The sequence below is a fragment of the Doryrhamphus excisus genome, chromosome 2 (genome assembly GCF_030265055.1).
Source record: "Doryrhamphus excisus isolate RoL2022-K1 chromosome 2, RoL_Dexc_1.0, whole genome shotgun sequence".
Classification (NCBI taxonomy): Eukaryota; Metazoa; Chordata; class Actinopteri; order Syngnathiformes; family Syngnathidae; genus Doryrhamphus; species Doryrhamphus excisus.
In genome coordinates this window covers 11,302,053-11,329,469 of record NC_080467.1, presented here as the reverse complement: position 1 = coordinate 11,329,469, position 27,417 = coordinate 11,302,053, and the positions used below count along the sequence as shown (strand labels likewise).

Genomic DNA, 27,417 nt, shown 5'->3' with positions numbered 1-27,417 from the left:
GTATGTACCTATAGGCAGGTCGTGTGTTTAGAAGTATGTGTGCCATTTGTGTTCCTCTAATGTCCGTATATTGACGTCTCCATTTTGAAATAAAATCCAACGCACCAGGTATAAATTTGTGGCATTTACATTATTTAATTCTACGGGTGGAAATGCTTAGTCGAGGGATGACCGAGCTATAATCGAGGTCCCTGAAGGCAGCGTTGGGCTCATCTGGTGACGTCACACAGGGCTGTCCAGGCGAGGAGAAGACAGGCTGGAAGAAAACATGTAACGGTGCTCCGCATCCACCCTGCTGGGACCCAGCTCGCCTGAAGAGAGCAAGTAAGCCTCCACGGCAACCTCTGCCGTACACGTCCACTTAAAAAAAACATTGCTCGCTTTCACACAGGCATAATGTCATTTAGTATTCAAGTAGCCACAGTTAACGCCTTTTATTGCTAATCTGTCGCTAGCTCGCTAGCTAGCTGGGAAACCAAGTACCGTTAACACAACAGGAGCGACCTGTAATGGCTACAAAACAATAATAAAGACATTTATTAAAAAACACCCTTAACTTCATATAAATCCATTTAGATTTTAAATTAAAGTAAAAATACATTTTGTTTTTTCACTGTGTCTATCGGTTAACTCTTAAGTTGCATGATGAAAAGTAATAGACACAAAACAACAAAGCTTTGACACGCATAATAAGTCTTGCATAACTGACGTCTGTAAAAGTAATCAAGTGGAAATCCTATGAGTCGAAAAGCAACAAGGTTTGACAGCTATGGGACGAGGACTGCTTGTTGTTTTGGTGCGAGTACGCCGGCTGGGCGGGGCCGACTAGCTATTACATTAACAAGCGTGCCGGAGGACTAAATCCTACCCAGGAATGACATGTAACTTAGGAGAACTCAGCGGTTTTGACAGTAGGTTTTTAGTTTTTCGGTTCCTGTCACACATAGACGATCTTTGATTAGTGATTTTGCTTCTTAAAAACAGCCGGCGGTCAGTCGAGTATCTTTGACTAGCATATTTGCCTTAAAAACATCAGAGTGCTCTTGTCACACATGGAGGATCTCTGACTACTGTTTTTGTTTATGGGTTTTTAAAAAGAACAGAGAACTCCTGTCACACATAGAGGATCTTTGACTATCATTTTTGGCAGTAGAGTCTTAAAAACAGCAGTCACTCCTGTCACACATAAAGAATAGATGGATCTTTGATCAGTGTCTTTGTCTGTGGGTTGTTAAAAAGAGCACAACACTCCTGTCCAATAGATGATCTTTACCCCTGAAGAAGAAAAACTTCCTGCTCATTTTGTATCATGCAGATGATGTATGTATGTTGCAGGTCCCCTCAATCACATTGGGACCTAAGGGGGTGGCGGGGCAGGCCAGATCCCCTTTGCCCCCCGCCCCCACAGATGGACAAAGCCATGAGTACAACAGGCAAAGCAAGTGGGCTCAAGCCCCCCAGTAAGATAGCCCGTCCACCTGTGGTGGCCATCAGGACCACCCCATCCTCAGGTAAGAACCCATCATGCTAACAATGCTAGCTGGGGCTCGTGACTTGAACTGGGATTGCAGGAACGCCAAAACCCTTGGAGAAGTCCCCCGGCAGCGTAACCTCCCCCACCCAGGATGGCGGTGCTGAATTCCAGATGGGCGAGAGGGTCTGGGTCAACGGCAACAAGCCTGGCCATGTTCAGTTCCTGGGCGGCACGCAGTTCGCCCCGGGGCAGTGGGCGGGCATCGTGCTGGACGAACCCATCGGGAAGAACGACGGGTCAGTGGCGGGGGTGCGCTACTTCCAGTGCGAGGACGCAAGGGGGATTTTTACCCGACCCTCCAAGTTGTCCAGGAGCCCGCTGCCAGAGAAGGAGGCCAACGGCAGCCAGGCCCGGCCGGTAGTCCCGAATGCCAGAAGCGAGGCGTCACCGGCTGGAACAACACCGACAAGTAAACACAAAATGTTGCTCACTTTTAATAAACCACACCAAACTCAGTGTTTGTTGTTTAGCTCAGGGCGGGAAGACGACTGCTGTCCTCAACCGAGTGCTCGCTTCCAGCGAGTCCGTGTCGAACCTGTCTGATACAGAATCGGCCAAGAAGAACAAGCGGGAGCTCAGGAGAGGAGATCGTGTCCTGGTAAGAAATCTCTCCTTTTTAGAAATGCACAATATCTTTTTTTCAAACCGATTCCACTTTTTGCTTATCAAGAGCGTTATGATACTGATAAGCCATAGCGTTTTATATTTACTAATTTCAATAGGGCTGCACGGCGTCCCGGCGGTTAGTGCACAGGCCTCACATCTAGGAGACCTGAGTTCAATTCCACCCTCGGCCATCTTTGTGTGGAGTTTGCATGTTCTCCCTGTGCATGCGTGGGTTTTCTCTGAGTACTCCGGTTTTCCTCCCACATTCCATAAACATGCTAGGTTAATTCATTCATTTATTCATTTTCTACCGCTTATCCTCACGAGAGTCGTGGGGGGTGCTGGAGCCTATCCCAGCTGTCTTCGGGTGAGAGGCGGGGTACACCCTGGACTGGTGGCCAGCCAATCACAGGGCACATATAGACAAACAACCATTCATACTAACATTCATACCTATGGACAATTTGGAGTCGCCAATTAACCTAGCATGTTTTTGGAAAGTGGGAGGAAACCGGAGTACCTGGAGAAAACCCACGCATGCACAGGGAGAACATGCAAACTCCACACAGAGATGTCCGAGGGTGGAATTGAACCCTCGTCTCCTAGCTGTGAGGTCTGCGCGCTAACCACTTGACCGCCGCAATAGCGTTTTATATTTACTATTCATATTACTATTCATTCATTCATTTTCTACCGCTTATCCTCACTATTTGGAACAATTTGGACTCGCTAATTAACCTAGCCCCGCCCTTGGCCATCTCTGTGTGGAGTTTGCATGTTCTCCCCGTGCATGCGTGGGTTTTCTCCGGGTACTCCGGTTTCCTCCCACATTCCAAAAACATGCTAGGTTAATTGGCGACTCCAAATTGTCCGTAGGTATGAATGTGAGTGTGAATGGTTGTTTGTCTATATGTGCCCTGTGATTGGCTGGCCACCAGTCCAGGGTGTACCCCGCCTCTCAGCTGGGATAGGCTCCAGCATCCCCCTGCGACCCTTGTGAGGATAAACGGTAGAAAATGAATGAATTTCTGCTATCGTCTTTTAATGTAGATGTAAGTGTAGTTTGTGCACACCTGAATTGTAAGAAGGATGGAATAAACTGGGATGTGACCAAGTGTACCTGTTGATTAGTCCTCATGAAATATCATAACATGACTACTATCAGGAGTAGCAGAGTATAGACGGGGAGGAGTCGCCTGCTGTGGTCCAGCAAGGTGCACTGTATATGGGCACATGCTCCGAGCAGCTGCTGTGATGCCACCTAGTGACCAGACTATTACATATGACTTGTATTTCCATACACGTGGACTAAATAATAGACCACAGTCTAGTGATCTACGGTGATCTCGCCAGGTACGACCGTATTACAGTATGATGAATTCCTCAGGTTGGTGGGACCAAGGCAGGAGTGGTTCGGTTTCTGGGAGAGACAGACTTTGCCAAAGGGGACTGGTGTGGAGTGGAACTGGACGAACCTCTGGGCAAGAACGATGGGGCCGTAGCAGGGACCAGGTGCGTGTGTGCTCGGATGGTGCAACCTTGATGGAACTTCAAATGGGACTCTCTTCTTTTTACACTTGCGCTTGCACCTCTGAGTGTTTGATTCTTATATATTCATCTCTCACTCTGTCAAAAATTCATTCAATAGACTTTTTGTGGCTTAATCCAAAATCCGTCCATCCATCCATCCATCCTTCCAGCCATTTTCCATGCCTCTTAATCCTCATTTAGGTCATGGGTCTCCAAAATTCACATTTAAGCTAATGTAAGGTATTCCCGTCCTTAATGAAACATTTTCAACCATAAAAATGTTCCAAATGAACTCGGATACAAATCAAGTTAGGCAATCACAATCACAATCGCAATTACAAATTTCCCCACTGAGGGACGAATAAAGGCATATCTTAATCGCAGATGTTGATGAACTGTCTGCACGGGCCACGAGGTGTCATTAGTACCATGCACCAGACCATCGCAGACGACACATCGGCAAGTGATCTCTTGAGAAAAAGCTGCAACTTTACGAGAATAACCTCGTAATATTAAAAAACAAAAACAATCACAGGTTGGATTTTACTCTTTGAGGTTTGAAGAGTTAGGAATTGACTTCATTTAAAAATGTGAAAAGACGTGAAACCTCGTCTGTATCGTTATTAGGGTTGATGTTGGCCGCAGTTTGACCTTGGAACAGATCGTTTTGGGGAAAGTGTGGTGTGAATGTGATTTTTTTTTGTTGGTCTAATTCCACTCATGTCCTCCTCAGGTACTTTCAGTGCATGCCCAGGTATGGCCTCTTCGCCCCTGTCCACAAGGTAACACGCATTGGTTTCCCGTGCACCACGCCCACCAAAGCCAAGAGCTCCCACAGGAGGTCTCTCCTGAAAAGGAGCCCTAGCGCCTCCTCCATCAGCTCCATCAGCTCCACCACCTCTTCCATCAGCGGCAAACCCAGCCGAGCGGGACTGGTAAGACGTCTTGGGTAAACCCGGCGTCCGTCCGGCCAGCGTCGTGACCCCCGCCTTTCTTGTTCAGCTAACAGAGACGTCCGCCCGATACGCTCGCAAGATCTCAGGCACCACGGCCCTTCAGGAGGCGCTGAAGGAGAAGCAGCAGCACATTGAGCAGCTCCTGGCCGAGCGCGACCTGGAGCGATGCGAGGTGGCCAAGGCCACGAGTCACGCCGGGGAGGTGCAGCAGGAGCTGGTTCTGCTCAGGAAGGGCCGGGATCAGGTACAAAAAACGAGCGACTCCAACATAGCATCAACATCTGTGGCCGATGTCGTCTTTACAAAATGAACGCCACAAGCAAGCTAATTGTTTGTGTCTGCCAGTACACGGTGGAGATGGAGGCCAAGCTGGACCAGCTGAGGTCCATGGTGGAAGCGGCAGACCGGGACAAAGTGGAGCTGCTCAACCAGCTGGAGGAGGAGAAAAGGCGTGTGGTTTGCACGTTAGCGTTTCTTAATAAGGACGAAAATATGATGTTTGGGTTTTTTTTTTTTTCTGACAGGAAAGTGGAAGACCTGCAGTTTCGCATGGAAGAGGCTTGCATCACCAAAGGCGACCTTGAGGTAACTTACGTAAGATGGAAGCCAGTTGGCACTCATTCATCACCCTGGTGTGTTTTTTTCATGAAATCATCTTTTTTTTAAACGAGCCTCATCAAACATGAATCCAGCTTGAAACTGCCTGGAACCTCAACTTCCACTTTCTCACTTTAGCTCGTCCTTCCGCACCACGCGCAACCAAGCGTCCACAGAATATGGCTTTTCTCCACACTTACACACATACACAGCATCATCAACAAGTAGAGGATGCCCATTGGGGTACGCTGTGGTTGTCTGCTTACCTACCTTATTAAGATATTTCAGTGGATGAAGAGCTTTTTCTGATGTCGGCTTGTCCCTTCATGCCTAATTCACACGCATACCCTTTTTTTTTTACTGCTGCTGCTTGCCTGCTTTTATCATCTTATCATCATCTGCTAGCTCTGGGGTGTCCAAAGTACGGGCCCGCGGCACATTCAAAAAATACTATTTAACCAGAAATCTCATTATACAAGAATAAAGTTCAAATAAGTAATGTTGTGAAAATAACCTCGTCATATTATGAGACACAAAACAACAAAGAAAGTTAGCATTTTTGGAAAATTAACTTTGTTTTAGCAGAATAAAAGGCTAATAGAGACATTAGTAGCATAGAGTTTCAATATTACAGAAAAAATAGATTAAAAAAAGTCATAATCTCATGAAAACAACATAAAGTGAAATGATGTGTGGACAATAAAGTTTTGACAATATTTTTTTGACAAGTCTAAATAATATGGGAATGAAGTAATCATTACAAGACGAACATTTACAGGAAAAAAGTTTTAAAAAACAGCAGAATTGTAAAAGTAAAGACATATTTGCAGTTTGGAGTTGAATCATTTTTGGGAATTTATAATGTTATGGGAATATTAAAAAAATCTTAAATAAAAATTTACATAGATTATTTTGAGAAGAAATTTTATTTGGGAAAATTTTGAAAAGGGAAAATGAAAACAGCAGAAATGTGGGGGGAAAAAATATCAAAGAGTGAAATTGATATGAATAATCATTTTTTTCACCTCCGTGATGAAGCTGAGATGCAATAAATGAAAGTTTGTAGCATATGTTGACATAATATCAAGTGTCAAGGTTGCCTTCTTTCATTGCTAACCATGTGGTCCTCGTGGCGCCGGTTTGGACCGCCCTCGTCTAGCGTGGACGTTCTTTCCCTTCCATCCTGTCTCACATTTAATAGCATCTTGAGCTTTTTATTTGTATTTTTGTGGACAACAGCGCCGCTCCTGTCTCTCTTGCTGGTTTTTTAGTGCGTGTGCATCACAATGCCTGCATGTCAGCCATGTCTCTCTCGCTGCTGTGTCGCACTAACAGACGCAGACCCGCCTGGAACACGCCCACAATAAGGAGCTGGAGCAGAGTCTGCTCTTTGAAAAGACCAAAGCGGAAAAACTGCAGCGGGATTTAGAGGACACTAGGGTAAAGTGGCGGCCCCACGGTCTATTGTAGTCCACAAGGCACACATGCACTCCCACGTGGTGGGGCAGTGACCCACCTGATCCAACAGACGGAGCAAGTTTGCTAGTTGTGCCGTACATAATGTATTGTCCTTTGTTTAGCACTTAGCTAAGCTAACTGTGGATGATCCAGCGCTGACAGCACATCCAGCAACAAGTTGTCTTGTGAAGCGCAGGTGGCCACGGTGTCAGAGCGTTCACGCATCATGGAGCTGGAGCGGGAGGTGGCCGACCTCCAGCTACGTCTTCGGGCATCCCGGCAAAAGGAGGACACCGTGTCTCTGTCACAGCAGCAGATGAGCAGCCTGAGGGCCCAGGCGCAGTCTCAGGAGAAGAAGGTAGAGGGTGTGACGAGGTGGGCGGGATGCATGCTGGATGTCCATCTGTGTTGACCGCACTGTTGTCCATCATAGATCAGTGAGCTGAGTGTGGACCTGGAGAGCAAAGACAAGGAGCTGCGGTCCGTGCAGGAAGATAGGAAGTCTGTGCAGCAGCAACTAAGCAGCTTGGTAAGAAATGTATCTTAGTGCTACTGGAAAGAACAAAATTGTCATTCATTCATTCATTTTCTACCGCTTGTCCTAGCGAGGGTCGCGGTGTTGCTGGAGCCTATCCCAGCAGTCTTCTGGCGAGAGGCGGGGTACATCCTGGACAGGGCACATATAGACAAACAACCATTCCCACTCACATTCATACCTATGGACAAATTGGAGTCGCCAATTAACCTAGCATGTTTTGGGAATGTGGGAGGAAACCGGAGTACCTGGAGAAAACCCACGCATGCACGAGGAGAACATGCAAACTCTACACAGAGATGGCCGAGGGTGGGGAAAGACAAAATAAGAAGCCAAAAAGTTACCACTTCCACACAAAACAGGAGGAGAATTCATTCATTCATTTTCTACCACTTATCCTCACGAGGCTCGCGGGGGGACCCGGGGAGCCTATCCCAGCTGTCTTCGGGCGAGAGGCGGGGTACACCCTGGACTGGTGGCCAGCCAATCACAGGGCACATATAGACAAACAACCATTCACACTCACATTCATACCTTTGGACAATTTGGAGTCGCCAATTAACCTAGTGGGACGAATGTGGGACGAAACCGGAGAAAACCCACGCATGCACGGGGAGAACATGCAAACTCCACACAAAGATGGCCTAGGGTGGAATTGAGCTTGGGTCTCCTAGCTGTGAGGCCTGCACGCTAACCACCCAAAATTGTAATATTATGATGAAAAATCATTAGTAACAGTAGTAATACAACGTAATAATAACAGTAGTAATTAGTAGTCATTAGTTCCATAGAGTCATAGTATGTTTTTTTTTTTTTTACATTTTATGAGAATTGTCATTTTTGGGCAATTAGGTTGGAGAAAAAGTTCTGTCATGAGAATAAAGAAGAAATTGGTAATCTAACAATCAAATAGTGTGACTTTTCCTCCCTGCTGAAGTGAAAGCAGAAGAAGAGTGTCAGTGTCAGTCTTCACGCTGCTGTTTGTCCTCCCCAGAGGCTGAAGCTGGAGCAGGCCGAGGAGGAGGAGAACGCCAGGACGGAAAAGACCACACAAGGTAAACACGGGCTGTTTGCCATCTTGGCGGTCACCTCACCACCGTGCGACATGTCCACCTCGCCTGCCACATCACCCTGGTACCTTTGCAGTCCCCGTACTTTTAACTTGTCACACCTACCGACTCACCTGCCATCTTTGCAAATGTTACTGCTGCCTCACCTATGACCTCACCTGCGCCTTTGTGTGACCTGCCACCTCACCTGTAATCAAATCTGTCGCAATCTCGGACACGCCACATGCCTCAACTGGCATCTGGCACCTTGCCTACAATCTAACCTCACCTGCCGTTTTTTGGCCGCCTTGCACCTGTCACCTTTGCTACCGCCTCCTTGTTGCCTCACCAGCCAGCCTTACCCTCACCTACAATACTAGGTGTCGACTAGCAAACGTGCCTCACCTTCCATCTTTGCAGTTCACTTGCCAGACTTCCTTACCTACGACTTCACCTGCCCGCCCCGCTTGTCACATTTTTGCCACAGCCTGACCCGCCCCCTCGCATACCATGCTACCCGTCACCTTATCTGCCATCTAACCCGCTTCCTAACTCGTGGCATCCCTTACCAACCTTACCCGGCCGTCATCTTCCCGGGCATCACCAGCCGTCAGCCTCACCTGCCAGCTGCGAGCGCACAGCTAGCATTGACTGTGGATACTGTTGTTGTTGTGTGCGTTAGAACTGGAGCAGATGAAGGATGAGGTGCGAGTGCTGCGAGAGGAGAGTCAGAGTCGAGAAAAGGAACTCCAAGCTCGCCTGACACAGGTAGGACGACAACAAGCTTGTTTGTGGAATCATATGTCATATTTCACATCAGACCTCACACTACCAGCGTATCATCATGTCCGGGCCCTTAAATATGCTAAAGCAGGTCACATGTCTGACATCATCCTGATGCCTTCATCTCCCGAGTTCTTGGCGTAGTGGGGCATGCTCTGGCGAACGGGATGCATTATTTCATTCTCTTGGGCGGCCAAGCATTGACTGGCCACATGTTTGCCGTGTGTTCGCCGTGCGATAGGACGGCGCTGCAGACAAAGGTTAGAAACAAGCTTATCGCTGCTTGGTGCGCATGCCCTCATGCCATCACCGTAACTTTCAAGACGGCGCAAGCGTTTTTAAAAGCAGAGCGGACTCAGGGCGATGCTCTCAAATCTGTTCGCCGCTGTCGGTGGTGGTGATGTAATCCTCACATGGTACGCTGAGCCGTGCTGTGCACGTGTGTGCGTGTGTGTGACCCATCTCTAGCGTTGTTGCTGTAATGATCTTCACAGCAGCAGCACTTTGACATTTACAGCCAACAACACCGCTCGTAAAACGACAATAAAAAGTTGAAATAATCTGTTCCAGGGTCAAACCGTGTACAGTTTTAGCTGACAGATGAAATTGTGCTGGTGCTGGAGATGTGTGTGTTCCATGTCCAGCTCTATGGTCATCATCGCTTTTTTGTGATATGGTACCCCAGTGATTTTTTTCGAAAAGATACTGATAGATAGATAGATAGATAGACTTTCTTTATTGTCATTGCACAATATCACAGCAGTGAAATTGCCAATGAAATGTCGTTGCCTGGCTCCCGCATAATAATAAATAACAACAATAATAATAATAATGTGGAGAGTAGCGGCACGGCGGGCGAGTGGTTAGCGCGCAGACCTCACAGCTAGGAGACCAGGGTTCAATTCCACCCTCGGCCATCTCTGTGTGGAGTTTGCATGTTTTCCCCGTGCATGCGTGGGTTTTCTCCGGGTACTCCGGTTTCCTCCCACATTCCAAAAACATGCTAGGTTAATTGGCGACTTCAAATTGTCCATAGGTATGAATGTGAGTGTGAATGGTTGTTTGTCTATATGTGCCCGGTGATTGGCTGGCGACCAGTCCGGGGTATACCCCGCCTCTCGCCCGAAGACAGCTGGGATAGGCTCCAGCAGAGAGTAAATAGATGACATCAAATATGAACAACAATGTACAGCGTGAACAGTAATTTGTACAAATAATTTTTATAATTTTGAATAAATAATAATAATTTAAAGTTTTGATTGTGCGTGTGGTTGAATTCTGAATTATTTTTTAATGTTGCATTTTGGGTGCATTTTAGTGTGTATTAGCAGGCTGACAAGATGCTGAGGTTATTGTGCACACATCGTCATGAGCCGGGAAGGCAGGACCAGCTGCGGTAGAGTGGGGGCGGGGCTTAGTAGCGCTTACATAATGGCAGCAAGAGTGAAGGGGAGGGGGGGGGCGGTTCTCTTGCGTCTCCCTCCACTAGTTTGCCAGTGGTTCTCAGAAGGGGGGCGAGGGTTTATTGATGCTCGGCGCGGAGTAGCAAGGAGGCGTTTAGCAGCAGAGCTCCAGGCGCAGGCATGGACGTCGTGGCGGCGCTGCATCACGCCTACTCGGGCGGCGTGTACTCTCCTCATTGCCAGGTACAAGGGGGGGGGACCAAAGGTTTACATCTTGCTTGTTGACCTGCCTGACTTTTCAGTTGATGCATCATCTTCCTGCAAGTCTGCAAGAATAGTTTTAACTTCAAAGTCGTCTACATTTTTTGATCCATGCTTAGTTCTATTAAACTTTGACTGTTTTGGAAGCTAAGCCGGCAAAAATAGCACGTTGATGGTGATAAGCCTTTTTTTCATTCATTACGTGAACATTGTTAGTGTAGGGAACGCAGTCACCACACCAAGCCACCCATCTCTTAGGACAGCAGACGGGGGACACAGTAGCGTCCCCACGGAGGTTGATGCTCTTTTCAGCAGCTGTCTCTTCCAACACTGTATCCAGTATGTATCTCCTACTCACGTGTTTTGGTCTAAATAAACCAGTACCCTCTTGTTTTGGGGGAAATTATTACATATATGCATACATAAAGCATAACATTGTTTTCTAACCTTATCCCTTCGGGAAAAAATCAGGGGTTTTGACAACAAAGGCATGAAAATATGAGGAATATTACAAAAATTAATTAATTTATTCATTTTCTACCGCTTTTCCTCATGAGGGTCGTGGGGGTGCTGGAGCCTATCCCAGCTGTCTTCGGGCGAGAGGCGGGGTACACCCTGGACTCGTCGCCAGCCAACCATTCACACTCACATTCATACCTATGGACAATTTGGAGTGGCCAATTAACCTAGCATGTTTTTGGAATGTGGGAGGAAACCGGAGTACCCGGAGAAAACCCACGCATGCACGGGGAGAACATGCAAACTCCACACAGAGATGGCCGAGGGTGGATATTACAAAAATAATACTACAAAAAAAATGGTCCTGGTTATCAGTAAAGTGATCTCCCCTGAGTGATTGTCTCGTTCCATGGGCACACTGGACACCAGGCAGGCCAACGACCGACATGTTGCTATGCCCCTCCAGAGGACACACCCACTAGGGACTTAAACAGGGAGACACCACACCTAAGATTTTTCAGCTGACGAAGCCTTTTGGAGCAAAGTTGAAAAGCTAAGCTGTGCTTCGGTCAGATGTTTTGAAAAGAATTGATATGGAAGTGTAAAAAAAAAAAATAAGATTGCATGTTGGGACCAGCAGGAGGGGTGCCATGTTGGGACCAGCAGGAGGGGTACCATGTTCGGACCTGAAGTGTAACTCAGTGAAGAGACATGATGGCGGCTGGACAAGCATGTGACCTGGTCCATTTGACAGGCGTGTGCACAGTGCAGGTGGACGTATACTTGTTGTCGTCTCCACACAACAACACACACGTCCTGCTTCCACACACACAGATATAGATATAGAAAATAGATATAGAAAAACACGTGCACATTTATCTTGCTGCAGCTCGTTAATGTGAAAGTCCTAATTAATTATTGACTCCCGATGCGTTATTTTTAGACACCTTGAAAAGCTTTTAGCGTCGTGTCACACTCAATGAATCCCTTTGCCTTCATTGACGTGATTCAATTGATGAATAAACCAATGTCTTTGTGCTTCTCCGAGAACCAAACTTTTCCATATTTATTTCTTTAGATGTACGAGTAGTTAATGCACACCTGGAGGTAAAAAGGACCCAAAGAAATGTGTTGATGTGAAAGGATTTGTTGATTAGCTGGCTAATGAAATATCATGACATGATTACTATCACGAGGGGGACGAGCCACATGCTATGGCCCAGCAAGGTGCACTGTATTCGGGCACACGCTCCGAGCAGGCACTATGACACCACGGAGGTGTCTGGCAAACCTTTGGCACTTGGTAGAACTTCCACACACATGTGGAAGTGAATGTTTTGTTTCCAAGTGAGCTCAGGGGAAGTTAGGCAGGCTGTTAACGTCACAGGCAGGTGGAAAAAGGAGGGCTTGATTTGCTCACCTGCACAGTACGTGAGTCTTGCTTCATTGGAGCGTTTTTTTCATTCATTCATTCATTTTAAATTGCTTTTTCCTCACGAGGGTCGTGGGGGTGCTGGAGCCTATCCCAGCTGTCTTCGGGCGAGAGGCTTGGTACACCCTGGACTGGTGGCCAGCCAATCACAGGGCACATATAGACAAACAACCATTCACACTCACATTCATACCTATGGACAATTTGGAGTCGCCAATTAACCTAGCATGTTTTTGGAATGTGGGAGGAAACCGGAGTACCTGGAGAAAACCCACGCATGCACGGGGAGAACATGCAAACTCCACAAACAGATGACCGAGGGTGGAATCGAACCCTGGACCTCCTAGCTGCGAGGTCTGCGCGCTAACCACTCGTCCGCCGTACCGCCGTGTTATTTTTTTTTCAATTATTGGTTAATTGGCTTCATTGGTATGATGTCATAATTCCCTCATATCAGCCCAATAATTAGCGTACACCTAATTATACATGTGACTTGTATGTACATGCACATACTAATGCTTGCATGTAGTGTAAGTGTGTGTGTGTGTGTGTGTGTGTTCCATTATGCATAGTGACAGACCTCCACGTGTGTTTCATGTTTCTGTGCAGCTAGACTCTCTGAAGCAGCAGAATTCCAAATACCAAGAGGAGCTCAGTCTTTCCCAGGAGCAGCAGCACCTCCTCCGCAAGGAAATGTAAGCACCACCGACCTTTATTTACTTAACTGCAGAGATTACCAGGTCTTTTTTTGGGATGGGAGAATTTCATTTAAGCGCATGTATTTTTGGAATATTATGCAGTGTTGCTCATTTGGAATGCTTTGCACTGCATGCAGCACCACCAGCTTTACAGATGCCAGGTATCCACCCGTTGACATGGTTTAACTCCAGAATGCAACATTCTAACTCCAGTTATAGGTCAGAAAAGAGGAAAAGGCATCATGGGTCCCCTTTTAAGGTTTATAAAAAGACATTTAGATTAAATTAAATTTAAACTAGTATTAAAATAATCCAACATACTAACATAAATCCAACATAAATTAGAATTAAATTAAATTTAGATTAGGCTTGGCAGGCCTGACGTGGCCCATGGGTCGCAGTTTGCCCGCTGCTGCTTTACACAGTCATTGGTCACTGCATTAGGTATGCACCACTCAGGCAATCCGAGCCGTGTTGATAACTCTGCCTTTTGCTTTCAATAGCAACAGGAGAAGGTGAAAATCTGATGAAACCACCATCAATAATACCTGACCATTTAACATGATATTCATAAAAGGAAAACGGCACATTTTTGGATGCATCTCCTGTATGTGATTAGGGAGTGCAGGTGTACCTAACGTGGATGATTTCAAGATGATGACGCTTCTTCTTCTATCCTGATGTTCACTTTTATTTTTAGCCCCCTATGTGTGTGCGCGCACGCGTCTTCTCCTCATGTTGTCCTTTTTACAGCCCCAGCCGTGACGTCAGAGCTCCAGATGGCCGTAATTGGCTGCGCTACCCTCACAAAAAATAACAATGATCAAACACTTCCTGCTTGCAGCCGTTCCGTGGCTGTGCGGCTGTTATGTAACACACTTTGTCCTCCTTGCGGCGCCCGGCTGTGACATCGCTGTGTACGCGTGTGCGTGCGGATGCACCGATGTGGAATGAGTGCAGCTTTGTCGCGGCAAAGAGAACAGCTGTTGACTCCCAAGAGCGAAGGAGGCAAACATCTTCTGTTTGGTCATAATCCACGTCAGCCGATGTAGTCCAGTTCTCTTGCAGCGAGCATTCCATCCCATAATGACAAAAAAGGATTCAGTAGAAAATGTCCCTATGGGCGATCATGGAAATGGAAATAATGTGTTGAAAGAAATTACCTCCAGTATCATAGACCATAAATACATGGTATAAAAATGTCAAACAATAAATACATATACAGTAATATATATGTATATAATCTGTATTAGTATTTATATGTATTTATATACTGTACATACATATACAGTATATATGTATGTATATATATATAGACATTATATACAGTAATACAGTAAATGTGGTTAAAAAATATGTATATTTGAGAAAATGTTATATTTTTGACCATATTTTTGATCATTTTCAAGCATAGAAATGTCTAAACGAAGTAACAAAACACAAATATAAGACATTCAGAAGACACATTCAACGATGTTGCGATATGTAGTACTCTACCATGGTCACTAGGTGTCTGTCATGTTCGATTGATGAGACAATAGCCACCACAGGAAGTACTGAACAGAGCAGGAAGTAAAACATTGAACTGAATGTGTGAGTCAATTTAGGTCTTATTTCCTATTATGTCTACTCTATTGGGTCGTAGCAGTGTAAAGGTGACGATAGGGTTGTTATTTTGTGTGTAGAGTGCTCTACACAGGATATTTACGAGATGTTAAGCAGGTTTTCTATGTCCTATATGACTTATTTTCTCCTATTAGGTTGTAAGGGCCACAGTAGGGGTGTAGTATGTCTAGTGGGCTCTAATAATGTCAAAATGGTATGGATTTTGTATGTCTTACATGTGCAAAGTGAAGGTACGCACCTTTGTCCAGATCTGCACCAACGTTCAGTAGCCGTGCTGCATTTTTAGAGGTCCGCACCCATTGAAGTGTCCAGCATTGAACGCATCATTCTCCTGTCTCTTGCAGAGAGATGATGTCCAATCAGGATGCTGACCTCCAGGACTCCTCTGGCATCTCGGACAAAGACCGTGAGCTGGAGACGCTCAGGAACGAGGTGTGCATGTGAGAGGAGGAGGAGGATGATGATGTCTTAAACGTGTCCACACCTTTTCAGGTGGCGGCGCTACGAGGAGAGAACGCCGTGGCCAAGACGCTGCAGTCGGCCGTGGAGACGCTGGAGCGAGACAAAGCGCAGCTGCAGGAGTGCGTGGCCGGGCTGGAGCTGAGGCTGGCAGGACGCTCGGCCTCCGAGGACGGCGGCATGCGGGAGGCGGCGCTCTCAGGTGAGGAGGGAATGCGTCCTTGTGTCTTCTCCGCTGACTCGGCGGTGCGCCCCACAGGCGATGCGGCGCTGGACCAGCTGAGGGAGGAGAAGGAGTTCGCCGAGGGGCAGGTGAGGCGGACGGACGGGACGCCGCCGTTGCACGACATGCGCACCACACGTCTGTTATTCATACGCCCTGTCTCCGCTGTCAGATCAACTTCCTGAATAGCGTCATCGTCGACCTGCAGCGGAAGAACGAGGAGCTGAAGATCAAGTTGAAGAAGCTGGCCTTGGCGGAGTTCAATGGCAATGATGACAGGTCAGAAGCAGCTGTCCTTTTTTTTAACATTTGAAAAAAAGTTGTAATATGAAGTTTTAATATTCCACGTTGTATATTTAGTTAGGTTGGGTAAGTGTAGTGGAGCGAGGGAGAATGTAGCGTTTCCCCAACTGTGTCTCTCGCCCGTGCCAGTTTGGAGCATCCGGAGTCCAAACGCGAGAAGAAGGCGACGCCGCGACTCTTCTGCGACATCTGCGACTGCTTCGACCTCCACGACACGGAGGACTGTCCCACTCAGGCCCAGAGCCCCGACTCGGTGCCGCACTCCAGCTACCGTGGTAACCGGGCCGACGAGCGCCCGTACTGTGACATCTGCGAGGCCTTTGGCCACTCCACCGACTCCTGCAACGACGACCAGACCTTCTAGAACTTTCCCATCCATCACACCTGCAGATGTATTTTTATAAACAGGCACACACACACACACACACACACTCCAAATATGATATTTGGTGCAATATTTATCCACGTTTCTATCTAAACTATTCTAAAACCTTCTTTTTATCATTTTATCACGCGTGTGGCGTCACCTACTGGACCGAAGAGGAAGGACCTCAGACTAAAACATTCCTGTGAAGCTAACAACCAACCGTCTTTTAGTTCCGCAGAAACTAATACATCCTTTTATCGCTTAACTACCGTACTACTTTAAAAATAATCTCGCTTTATTTCAGGAGCTTCCGCAAAATTGTTACATTAAAAATAATTACGTCTACTATTTTTTAAAATGTAATCTTGTTATTTATCTAGTGCTTGTGGTTACGTCACGTTTACGTTTTGTTGACAAACTTTGAGCGACATAAGATAGCACGTGTTGTTGTGTTCTACTGTAGCAGCTCTCTTCTTTGCACTGTTTACACTTTAACAAAATAAAGACATTTATTAAGACGCTAATTAGTATCCGTACTAAGGGGCGACGGACACGCTTGTTGGCGACAATATATCACCATTCACAATTACGCTGAGCAAACGGTAAACCTTACTTGGTGTTAGCGTATAGCGCAGCTGCTTGGCACGTGTTAGCAAATAATGTATCCAACTACCGCGAGCTAGTTAGCTTGATCTGCAAACGGCCTCTATTACAAGTGTTAGGGTCGCCATCTTATAAGCTAACAGTTACACGGCCAAAATGTTATGTGTCTCGACCTACAAAATGTTCTTGGCGTAAAGCACAACTTTGGTCACTTTGTAATCCACAATGTAACAAAGTACACTTTCAAACTTTTTACATACTAGAACAAAAGAAGCTGTTGTGACAGCTCGTTCTCGCTAACGCAAGCTAGTGCTAGCTCGTATTAGCTGGCTACCGCTAGCTTGTGCTAGTCAATGATAGTGTGCGACGCTAACTAGCAGTAGCTACTGCTAACTGATGCTAGCGTGAAAAGACAAGCATTGTGGTGTACAATATGCTATTTTTCTGCCCTGTTATTAAGACGTGACGTCATACACCGAGTCCTGCTCTCCCGTTTGTATGGAAATGTGACCTTTCTTACAGTAAGTAATTTTTGTTGTTTTTTTGTGAAATGTTTTCTATGTGTGACAGTGTGTGTTGAAAAGTGATTTGTCACTTTTCTATGTACAATAAGATGTGTACTCTTTCATCAAAATAATACAAAGAACAGCACAAACTTTATCCCTCTCATTTTACTTTTTTTAAAACGCATTTCTTTTTTATTTCAAAGTTGTAATTCGGTGAGATTTAAGTTGTATTTGCAGTTTGTATTATTTTCACAAATGTGGTATTTTTTAGAAATAAACTTGTTGGAAAAAGTCATAATAGCCTATGCACCTGTGAATCTTCAGGTGTGCTGAGACTCTGCATTCACTCAAGAAATTATTCTTAAGAAATATATTTTTCAGAACAAACAAGTTGTAATAATATTCTTACTATATTCATTTATTTTTATATAATTGTTATTTATTCAATTTAATTTAAAGTACATGGAATATTAGCTTGTAATGTTAAAAAGTTATGGGGAAAAAATGGAAATGAAACCTTGTGTGAAAAATATCTTTCTGATAATCTGGTATTGATTTTATAATGGAAATGTTATGAGATTAAACTAATTTACACAAAAGGAATATAAAATATGTATAAATATATATAGGCCCAAATAATGAAAACATCTAATTTATTTAATGTGATGGGGGAAAAAATATATATATATTTTACCTCCCCCAAAAATGTCATGAGAAGTTTGCTTTACGAATGAAGCAAAATGCAATAATGTTGTCAAAATGGTTGGAAAGAAGCCACCAATGGAGGATTTAGAAGAATCAATAAGCAGCAGTCAAGTTTGTGGGTTTTATTAAGAAAACAAAAGCATCGGACCATAAAAACCAAGCACTACTGATGGAATAAATAAGTCAAAAAAGCAAAGCATAAATCTGTACAAGTTCTAAAGTCCAACAAAATGGTCCCGAGTGTGAGGGAGGAGAAAGAATCAAACTAGAAGCTGGGATGGATGGGCTCAATGGCTTCAAAGCTACCAGGTTAAAAAGTGAGTGTGTGTGTAATAATAATAACAATAATAATGCTAATCACAAGTGTACATGTCAACCGTAGCATTGGAAACGCCAGCGCTGCTGGACTGGGAATGAGGTATATGCTAATCCATCCTCTACTCTGCTCTTCTCTCCGTCCATGAGACGCCACCATGCCCGCACCGCAATCCACGCCTACCCACCGCCGGCTCCTCCCGCATCCCACACAAGACTTCAAGTAGGGAGCGCCGACGACCGACCCAAGCGTGATGTCAGCACCGTGAGGACAAAGCTAGCGGGACATTTTACCACTCCTTGGCGTCGGGAGAAACCTGGACTGCTAACGTGTGGCGTTCACGTCGATACGTGCAACATCTCGTTAGCATGAAGCCTGGAAGCGCCGTGACTTGTCCTCCATTTATCCACCTTCATAAAAGGAGCGAGCAAAGGTTTTCACACAGTGACCATCAAAACACGGCCTCTGGTACTACCTAAGATGTCAGAACATACCGGGTTGAGTCTGTCCTACCCGGCCCGTATTGGTGCGGTTCACACAGAACAGCCACATAGCCTGTCGTCAGTGTGAAAGGGGCTCTTCATACTACAAAAACCCCAAGCCCCTCCGCCTCTCATACAGAACAGTCCCGACATAGACAAATGGTGGAAGAATGACTCCTTTGCCTTCTATTCTGTGTTGGTGACGTTCACACAGAAGCCATAAAAGGCAGTGTGTGAAAGGGAAAAGTGGCGCAAGGTCAACGTGGCCTTACATCGTGTGACGGTGCCATTCACACAGAAGATGGACACCGGCGTCACACAGGCTCCTACCCTTACCTCCAAAAAAAAGGAAAGCAGCCGGGTTGACTTAGGCTTCTTGGCCCATTCTTTGTCGGTGCCGCTCACACAGAACCTGGACCCAGGAAATGTGTGAAAGGGGCGACTTGCTTCCAGGCTTTCTGCTAAGCTAGACAGATGTGAGGTGCTGAAGCTAACATCACCACCACCGTGAGCATTTTAAGGCATAAAAAAAGAAAAAGATGGCACCAAAAAGCGCTGTCAAGGCACCTTCCTCGCCTCCTAGCGTGGCAAACAGGACGTTGCGATGGAGGGAGAGAAGAGGCTTCCACTGGAGAGCAGCAAATGTAAAGTGTGATCGATTGTGACATACCGTAACAGTGCATTGACCCTCCTGAGAAGAAACACTTTCCTAAATACCAAGAGAAACAACATCAGTCTACCGGGAGCGTCAACGTCGCAGCGTGGAAACCCCGCCCCCAATCTTTCCTAAATCTGGATACCCGGGCGCCACCCTCCTGGTCACACGTGGAAGGAAGCACGTTGGGGGTGGGGGGGGGGGGGGGGGGGGGCTCTTGCGGAGGAGTACCCAGAAGAGGGGGAGACGTCAATTCTCCCTTCAGACAAGAGGGGTTAGGGTCGGGAGTGGGGTGAGTCCATTAGCCCAAATCGAGTTAATGGAGGGAGGGGAGGAAAGGGGGAGGGGGGTTTAACTCTCATCAAAGTCCTGACACTCTACTTTGCTCTTCTTGCTGGGCGGGGCCGCTTGATCCACATCCTGCCACACAAACCACACCCACTAATCAATATTCCATAGGGAAACAGGAGTGCAGAACATTCACACACACGTTTCTACCTGAGTGGCTTTGCTGTCCGAGGCGTCTTTCTCTCCTTCTCTCTTGATGCTCTGCCCTCGATCCGAACCGTCTGACGATGATGCGGTCTTACCTGAAGGCGACAACGCAATCAAACCAAACACCAAAACGTGGACATGGTTTACCTTCTAACCACATTTATAGGTCCCCTTTAAGAAATAGTTTTGTTTTTATGTTTCAGAGTAGAGCCCCTCCATCGAGAGGAGTCGGTTGAGGTGGCTCGGGCATCGAGTCCGGATGCCTCCCTGGTGAGGTGTTCCGGGCATTCCCAGTCGGGAAAAGGCCCCGGGGCAGACCTAGGACACATTGGAGGGATTATGTCTCACAGCTGGCCTGGGAACGCCTTGGTGTCCTCCCAGTGGACCTGGAGGAGGTGGCCGGGGACCGGGAAGTCTGGGCTTCCCTACTGAGATTGCTGCCCCCGTGACCCGGATAAGCGGAAAATGGATGGATGGATGGATCTTAATTTTTATGGACAAGTAATGTTATGGAAATAATTTTCCAGAAAAAAAGTTGTAATCCTCAGAAAATGATCTAGTTTTGCAAGAGAAGTCATGTTCTGAGAATAGAAGGTTTTTGGAACGCCTCTTCCGGTGTGGGAGCCAACCACAGGACAAAGGCAAGGAATCATTCCCTCTTGTGTCAAAACCAGCAGGTCTCCAACATATGTGGTACCTCTCTTGGCATCAGGACTCTGATCGGTCTTGCCGTCATCACGATGAGACGCTGTAGTGGACTCCGGTGCCGGACTGGTGCTGCAGCTGGTTTCCTGTTTGACGGGCGACGAGTCGGCGATGGAGCTCTGGTTGCTGTTGTCATCTGCAAGGCAAACAAACAGGGATCAGAATGCTTTACGTAAAGGTTGCACCAAGCAACCAAAATTGGACCTTTGGGTGTTGTGGCACTCACCGTGCATGTCCATCATCCCGGGAGAGGAACTGTTCTCCGGGGTTGTCAACTCTGAGCCGTATTTCTCGTCCTTGCCCTTCTTCTTGTTCTTATTTTTCTTCAAATCAGAAGCACACATGAAACCAAATGAGCTCAGTTCATGGTGACATGTAGACAATATGGATTCTTGGCAGGTTTTTGGGGTTACTCACGTCATCTGACTTGGGCTCCGTCACTGGCACCCACTTGTAGATACGCAGAGACGTGTCTCCGACAGTCACCCATTTCTTCTCCCTGGATGGGACAGATAGTCACAGGAAGTGATATTGTGGCCGTTAAGTCAAACAGGACATGGTATTGTGACTTGTTTAGTTGCATTAACATGGATGGTGACACTTTTTCAGCTGTGTTTACCAAAAAAAAGCATTTCTATCAAACAGGACTGAGAATCAAACCTAAGGTGATATTGTTGCCGCTCACTGACCGCAAGTGACATCTTCACCTCTACTGCAGTAATATTTACCGACATTGTAGCTGAATTTTCAGTGGCGTTTAGACAATAAATATGAAGCTAGAGCTACTATCGAGTAGCAGTATAACAGGAAGTCACATCGTCGACAGGTAAACAATCCGGAAGTGACGTTTACATGTCGCGATTTTTTTATTTTTACATTTTTAATGTAGAAATAATCGCGTTCAGGTCAACATTTATTAACTTCGTAGTAGTAGTAGTTTAGACAATAAATATGAAGTTACAACAAAGTTCTTCTACAGTACTGACGGACAGCAAAACCGGAAGTCATATTGTTGACATGGAGTCAACCCGGCAGTGACGTTCACGTGCGGTAAAGTAATATTTAGACTCATCACATTTTAGTGGAACATATTTAATCTTATACAACATTGTACTTAAATAAATTAGCTATCGCGCCAATGGTCCAGGCGAAGGTTAGAACGTTGTTCATCTGTTGTAACTTTTAGCTTGTAGCACATGCTAGCATTCAGCATTTTTTTCTAGGAGTCTTATAACTTTAACATGAAGAGGCTATAAGAAAAATAACATATTGTAAGTATATCGAGCCCAATTTAGAAATGAATACAAAGTTTAAAACAATACTAATTTCTTTGGCTAGTTTGGTATTGTGGCTCGGAAAAGAGGCGCGTGCGTGTACTACGTACTGTAGTGCTTATATTAACAATGTTAATCACGCTGTGTAAGTAGGACTATAACGTGGAAACAAGCGTTTTTATTGAAAAAAGCTGCGATCTTCTCGATCATTCACCACCCGTTCCAGCAACCCACTTCCCGCTCCCCACCCCCACCGAGCCTTGTTCTCCGGCACTTGGAAAAAGAAAAAAAAGCGCTCGTTTTAAAAGTCCACACGGAAAACTCCCAACTGCTCCGAGTCGAGGGCGTCGTCGTGGAAACGGTAAAGCCATTCAGAGAACCGTGGCTAGCTTGGGGCGTTTTAAAAGTCCTCCACCCCCGTGCGTGCTCCGCGTCAGGCGGCTTCATGTGACTGCAGAAATGGCTTCGTCTGGCTCCAGCACGGCGGTGGGGAAGAGCAGCAGCTCGGCAGTCGGACGAGCAGCCGGCACCGGGTGAAGGCTCCCGTGTGTACAGCCGAGCCGCATGTAAAGTCAAGCCCGTCAAAGAACGCCGAAAATCATCCTCCTATTATTTCATTCATCGCTCCCCCCCAACAAAGCTTTCTCCTTGTTAGATAACCGAGGCAGCTTTTTGCCTCCGACCCCCTCCCCTCCCTTCTCTCGTCGTTTCCGCCGCTTACCATTTTCGTACTTTCTCGATAGCGGCCATAACCCTCTTGATGTCATCTTTGGCCCTGCTCCGGGTCTCCGCTCGGACCGACCTGCCCGACATTGCCACGGTGGGTTGAATTGTTTTCGGGGACGACTCGCCGGCTCTACAGACACAATGCAAACAGTGGAGGGCACAGCGAGACCAGTGCGCATGCGCCACCACAGGGGGCCCGAGTAGGCGATACTGAAAATGTTGGTATCGATTCGATACCAAGTAAATACATGGGTTCTTATTGCCAATATAGTTTAGTCAACACAGTTGACTTAAAATGTTCAATATTAGAATGATTTGTTCATTTTAAATTGTTAATCAGGATCATGATCTGCATGATCTTTTGCAGGAATTGACTTTGCTACACTAGGAAGAATATAACAAGAACTGAAATGTAAAACAGTAAAATAAACAGCATCCTACTTATATTACATTGTATCAATATTAGTGTTATACTCGACTACAAACTAGGAGAATGATTTTAGGCAATCAAAACAGTATTTCAACAAAATACAAATGTTCAATACGACAATATCACCAAGAATGAATCTAATTGATATCATATCATTAATCAACAAAAAACATAAAAACGTTTGTGAAAAGACGCGTCGAAGTGATATTACCATCGTTACTACCGATCATAGGATCGACCCCTCGTGCACACGAAGGGAGGGGCGAGGAAGAAAGAGCGCTATGCTAATTAGTCCGATAGCATGTGCTCCAATGAGCCGTCCTAATGCTGCGTGTGCGTGTGTTTGTTTTGTTGGTTTCTAACACAACGTTCTGGCGAAAATGTGGAGCTACTGCTAAACTTCACCCTAAACACCCTAAACGTCTTTACGCTAACATTGGTGCTAACTATGCACTGGCAAGGGGGCGTCACTCTAACTCTTAAAAACGCTTTGTCGTGTTGAGATTTACAAAAGTAGTGGCTCAAATTGTGAGTTACAATGGGGAATAATGTACACGATCCGGCGTGAGCGATTTGTTTTTAGAAGGTTGATTTGTGAGTTTGTGTTGTGGTTCATATTGTGACGTCAAAGATCACGCAGGGATTTACATTACCACATGACGCCAGCTGGGGGTGCTGCAGCTCAGCAAAGCATGAAATATTGGCTGGAAAGTGCTTGAAAAACAAGGAACTGCTCACGTGCGAGTCTGTGTTAACCAATTTATGTGTAATGTTTATTTTCTGTGATTATATTTACTATATTGGGTAATAGGAATGTAAAAGTGACGACATGAGTTTTATTTCATGTCTTGATGGCTCTAATAATGTTTAAAAAAACACGTGGAAGATTGTCATATGGTTTTGTATGCCATAACGTCTAAAGTATTTCATGCATTAATATTGAATATCACTTCTTTGAATTTCACTTATTGTGGCCGGGTCTGGAACCACTTAAGCGTGATAAACGAGAGACCAGTGTACACCACAAAATAACATGTTTAAGCCTGTTGTTTCACTTCAGGTAGCAATATATGGAGACTTTACAGCCAGTGTTTTTAAGTACTGGTAGAAATATGTGCTATTGTCTTAAAATAGCATAATATGGATAATATGTGCACCTAAAACCTTTCTGACTTCTTAACTCTGCAGCAACATGTTGAGGCCCGGAATTTGACACTAATGAGCATATTGCATAATATGAATGTGCAGCCAATCAAACTGAAAAAAAAACTGTCTCGGTGTATAAAACAAGTCCGGGCACCAAATCAGTCAATCATCATTTTTAGAGTTGACTCATTATAACAGCACTCGTTGTCTGAGAAGTTGTCTGCCACACAGTGACGTCACACAAAGGCGACGAGCCAAAACATACTGGTTCTCTCAGTAATTGTAATAGGAAAACCCTCACAGCGGACTATTCCCGCTATACAAGTTTTTTTAAAAGCAAAACATCTACGTACGTGTACACGGTGATCTCACGTTACACACAATCGCAGTTGTTTGACGTTAGTTTGGCATGTTAGGCCTGTGCTCGCTTCCGTATGGATAGAACTCTGTTAACGTGATTGGTTCGTTTTCGCTTCTTGTGGGCGTGGTTTATATTTGTTTCCCCCTTGGGCGCCGCACTTTTGCAGGGTGACGTTAGTCTCGGCATGAACGGCGGAGGCTGAAAACCTCCAAGCCAACCGGACAGCAAACGTCTTCTATCGGCTACCGATTGACGCTCCACGGTGCCGGTAAACACTTTTCAACGCTTCCACGGACTTCCGGTGTCGTTCTGTGTTAAGTATGCGGTCAGGTGTGCTGCAGGTGTGCGGGGCCCTGCAACTTAATTAGCGGCTAACTCCACCGTGGACGTCCTCATGGGGGCTGTCCTCGCCTAGACGCCCACGGAGCTGCGACGTGTCTCGGCTGCAGTGAGCTAGTCCACCTCGCTGGGAGACGGAGACATGACGGCCGAGGTGGACGCCTGGAGGGACTCTGATTTCATTCGAGTCCCCGAAGAGGACGCAAATACGGAGAGTGGAAAGGAGACTCCAGAAGAAGATGACGAATGTGAAGACGAGAAGGTACGAGTCATTTACACCACACACAAAGGCATGCCAACAATGTGAAAACAAGTTTAAAAAGTTGCTAAAAGTATAAAAAAAAGTCTTGTCATCTAGTAAAACACATTTAACTTCAAACAATACAGTAACAACATACAGTTTAACAAAAATTAAAAATATGTATGTCAATTATATTGGCATATTCATTGATCATTGTCAGTATTTTGTTCAAATAATAATAATGGGGCACGGTGGATGAGTGGTTAGCGCGCAGACCTCACAGCTAGGAGACCAAGGTTCAATTCCACCCTCGGCCATCTCTGTGTGGAGTTTGCATGCGTGGGTTTTCTTTGGCTACTCCAGTTTCCTCCCACATTCCAAAAACATGCTAGGCTAATGTGAATGTGAATGTTAGTGTGAATGGTTGTTTGTCTATATGTACCCTGTGATTGGCTGGCCACCAGTCCAGGGTGTACCCCGCCTCTCGCGCGAAGACAGCTGGGATAGGCTCCAGCACACCCGCGATCCTCGTGAGGAAAAAGCGGTAGAAAATGAATGAATGAATAATAATAATGGGGCGGCACGGCGGATGAGTGGTTAGCGTGCAGACCTCACAGCTAGGAGACAAAGGTTCAATTCCACCCTCGGCCATCTGTGTGTGGAGTTTGCATGTGTGGGTTTTCTCCGGGTACTCCGGTTTCCTCCCACATTCCAAAAACATGCTAGGCTAATGTGAATGTGAATGGTTGTTTGTCTATATGTGCCCTGTGATTGGCTGGCCACCAGTCCCGGGTGTACCCCGCCTCTCGCCCGAAGACAGCTGGGATAGGCTCCCTCGTGAGGAAAAAGCGGTAGAAAATGAATGAATGAATGAATAATAATAATAGATTAAATGCGTTTCCATTAGTCATTCACTCTGCAGTCACTCACCGGTGGTGGTAATGTACATCCGTAGACACAGATGCCCACTAGCGTCTACGGCCTCTCTGACCACCACCAACCCTTCATTCCCATTCATGCACCAGTGTGGGCGGCACTACTTGAGTTTTATGGAGTATTTGATGTAAAATCAATGTGTGTATAGTGTACACAGTTTACCATGTGTGTATATTGTAGTGTCAACAGTTTACCATGTGTATAGATTATAGTGCAGAGTAACACGTGTGTACATTATAGTGTTTGTGCCCTTGTGAGCGAGTACTTAGGTCACAGTAGTTAAATAACTCATTTAAAAAAAAATCTTTGGAATGTGCAAATGACTACGTTTGCTTTTCACAACCAATAAAAACAATTTTACAATTTTACGGCTGACATTTTCCACTCTAAGACGGTCAAAGTGGCCGTTATTAGACAGCTTTAGTCTCATGTTCCAACACGCTCTACTTGAAGGTTTTTTTTGGTGATGTAGGAAATATCTGAACTAGGGTTGGGCGATATGGACCAAAACTCGTATTGTTGCTACCGGTGTCTCTCCTCTTGTCGGGTGCAGACGGTCCTGGGGAAGCTGCAATTTGGCATACCTTGTTGTTTGCTTGTGCCGGACGGTGCGAACGGGAGGCCCCGCCACCATTAGCCTGGGGGTGTTTGGTGCCCTCTCCTCTAAGAAGGTGGTAAAGGTGGCAGAGATAAACTGAGGCCCCGCTGTCTATCATGACGGTGTCAGGCACACCCCAGCAGGCAAACCGCAAGGAGAGGAAGTCTGTGACGACATGGGTGGCGACAGACTTCATGCCATCTGGAATGGAGGTCACACGCCACCAGGAGGAAGCTCTGAAGCTTAGGGGCGGTGGAGCTCACCTCGGTAGATGTAGGTCCATGTTGCTGACACCCATGGTCCGGGACTCTGTAGAGCCAACCCCTCTTCCGGGATGAATACACGTAGCTGACTTGTTGACTGCGGTTCTGGAGTTCTATTAGCCTTCAGAGTGGAGATACTGTATAATTGTTATGGTGAGTTAGCCTGAGATTCCTACAAACAGAAATAAAGCGCCATTGTGTAGCAGCAGGGATGCGTTTGTCCGTGAATCAGCATCCCAGATGGACGCGGTGGGGTTCAGGACAGAAGCCAAGGACACAAACGTCTTAGCTGACTGAAATCATCAGTCATGTCTCCGTCCATCTCTTGAGGCTTTTGTGTTTTTGGAAGTCGACATG

At 46.0% G+C, this 27,417-nt stretch overlaps 3 protein-coding genes across 8 annotated transcripts in view; 2 read left to right on the top strand and 1 right to left on the bottom strand.

Annotated features, from left to right (window-relative positions):
- Positions 1-215: 215 nt before the first annotated feature.
- Positions 216-16,848, top strand: clip1b (CAP-GLY domain containing linker protein 1b). Its single transcript, XM_058064978.1, has 20 exons — positions 216-324; positions 1,336-1,511; positions 1,572-1,943; positions 2,005-2,132; positions 3,528-3,652; positions 4,404-4,605; positions 4,673-4,870; positions 4,972-5,075; positions 5,151-5,211; positions 6,559-6,663; positions 6,878-7,039; positions 7,115-7,210; positions 8,211-8,271; positions 8,948-9,033; positions 13,213-13,298; positions 15,272-15,359; positions 15,420-15,588; positions 15,646-15,698; positions 15,782-15,888; positions 16,042-16,848. The coding sequence occupies exons 2-20, from the start codon at positions 1,409-1,411 to the stop codon at positions 16,274-16,276; spliced, it is 2,541 nt and encodes an 846-aa protein (XP_057920961.1). The 5' UTR covers positions 216-324; positions 1,336-1,408; the 3' UTR covers positions 16,277-16,848.
- A 1,330-nt stretch (positions 16,849-18,178) lies between these two features.
- On the bottom strand, positions 18,179-24,694 carry bcl7a (BAF chromatin remodeling complex subunit BCL7A). Of its 2 annotated transcripts, XM_058064980.1 has the most exons (7): positions 24,676-24,694; positions 22,742-22,876; positions 21,164-21,245; positions 20,973-21,069; positions 20,739-20,882; positions 20,045-20,136; positions 18,179-19,966 (listed from the first exon to the last, which is right to left on the bottom strand). In XM_058064980.1, the coding sequence occupies exons 2-7, from the start codon at positions 22,831-22,833 to the stop codon at positions 19,898-19,900; spliced, it is 576 nt and encodes a 191-aa protein (XP_057920963.1). In that variant the 5' UTR covers positions 22,834-22,876; positions 24,676-24,694; the 3' UTR covers positions 18,179-19,897. The 2 variants fall into 2 exon arrangements, with proteins under 2 accessions (XP_057920963.1, XP_057920964.1); XM_058064981.1 differs by lacking the exons at positions 22,742-22,876; positions 24,676-24,694 and adding an exon at positions 21,407-22,688.
- mast4 (microtubule associated serine/threonine kinase family member 4) overlaps positions 24,671-27,417 on the top strand; it is a 49,541-nt gene continuing 46,794 nt past the window's right edge. For 2 of the 5 annotated variants that reach the window (XM_058064968.1, XM_058064969.1), the window contains exon 1: positions 24,671-25,284. In XM_058064968.1, coding sequence (XP_057920951.1) covers positions 25,165-25,284 — 120 coding nt within the window. In that variant the 5' untranslated portion in view covers positions 24,671-25,164. The remainder of the gene's footprint in view (positions 25,285-27,417) is intronic. The other 3 variants (XM_058064967.1, XM_058064971.1, XM_058064970.1) reach the window with 3 other exon arrangements.

Coding starts and splice junctions, on each gene's coding strand:
- bcl7a (XM_058064980.1), bottom strand. CDS start 22,833: ATGTCGGGCAGGTCGGTCCGAGCGGAGACCCGGAGCAGGGCCAAAGAT. Junction 20,883..20,972: donor CGGGATGATGGACATGCACG/GTGAGTGCCACA, acceptor TTTGCCTTGCAG/ATGACAACAGCAACCAGAGC. Junction 19,967..20,044: donor CGGACAGCAAAGCCACTCAG/GTAGAAACGTGT, acceptor TTTGTGTGGCAG/GATGTGGATCAAGCGGCCCC.
- clip1b (XM_058064978.1), top strand. CDS start 1,409: ATGGACAAAGCCATGAGTACAACAGGCAAAGCAAGTGGGCTCAAGCCC. Junction 5,076..5,150: donor CAGCTGGAGGAGGAGAAAAG/GCGTGTGGTTTG, acceptor TTTTTCTGACAG/GAAAGTGGAAGACCTGCAGT. Junction 15,699..15,781: donor AGGAGTTCGCCGAGGGGCAG/GTGAGGCGGACG, acceptor CTCCGCTGTCAG/ATCAACTTCCTGAATAGCGT.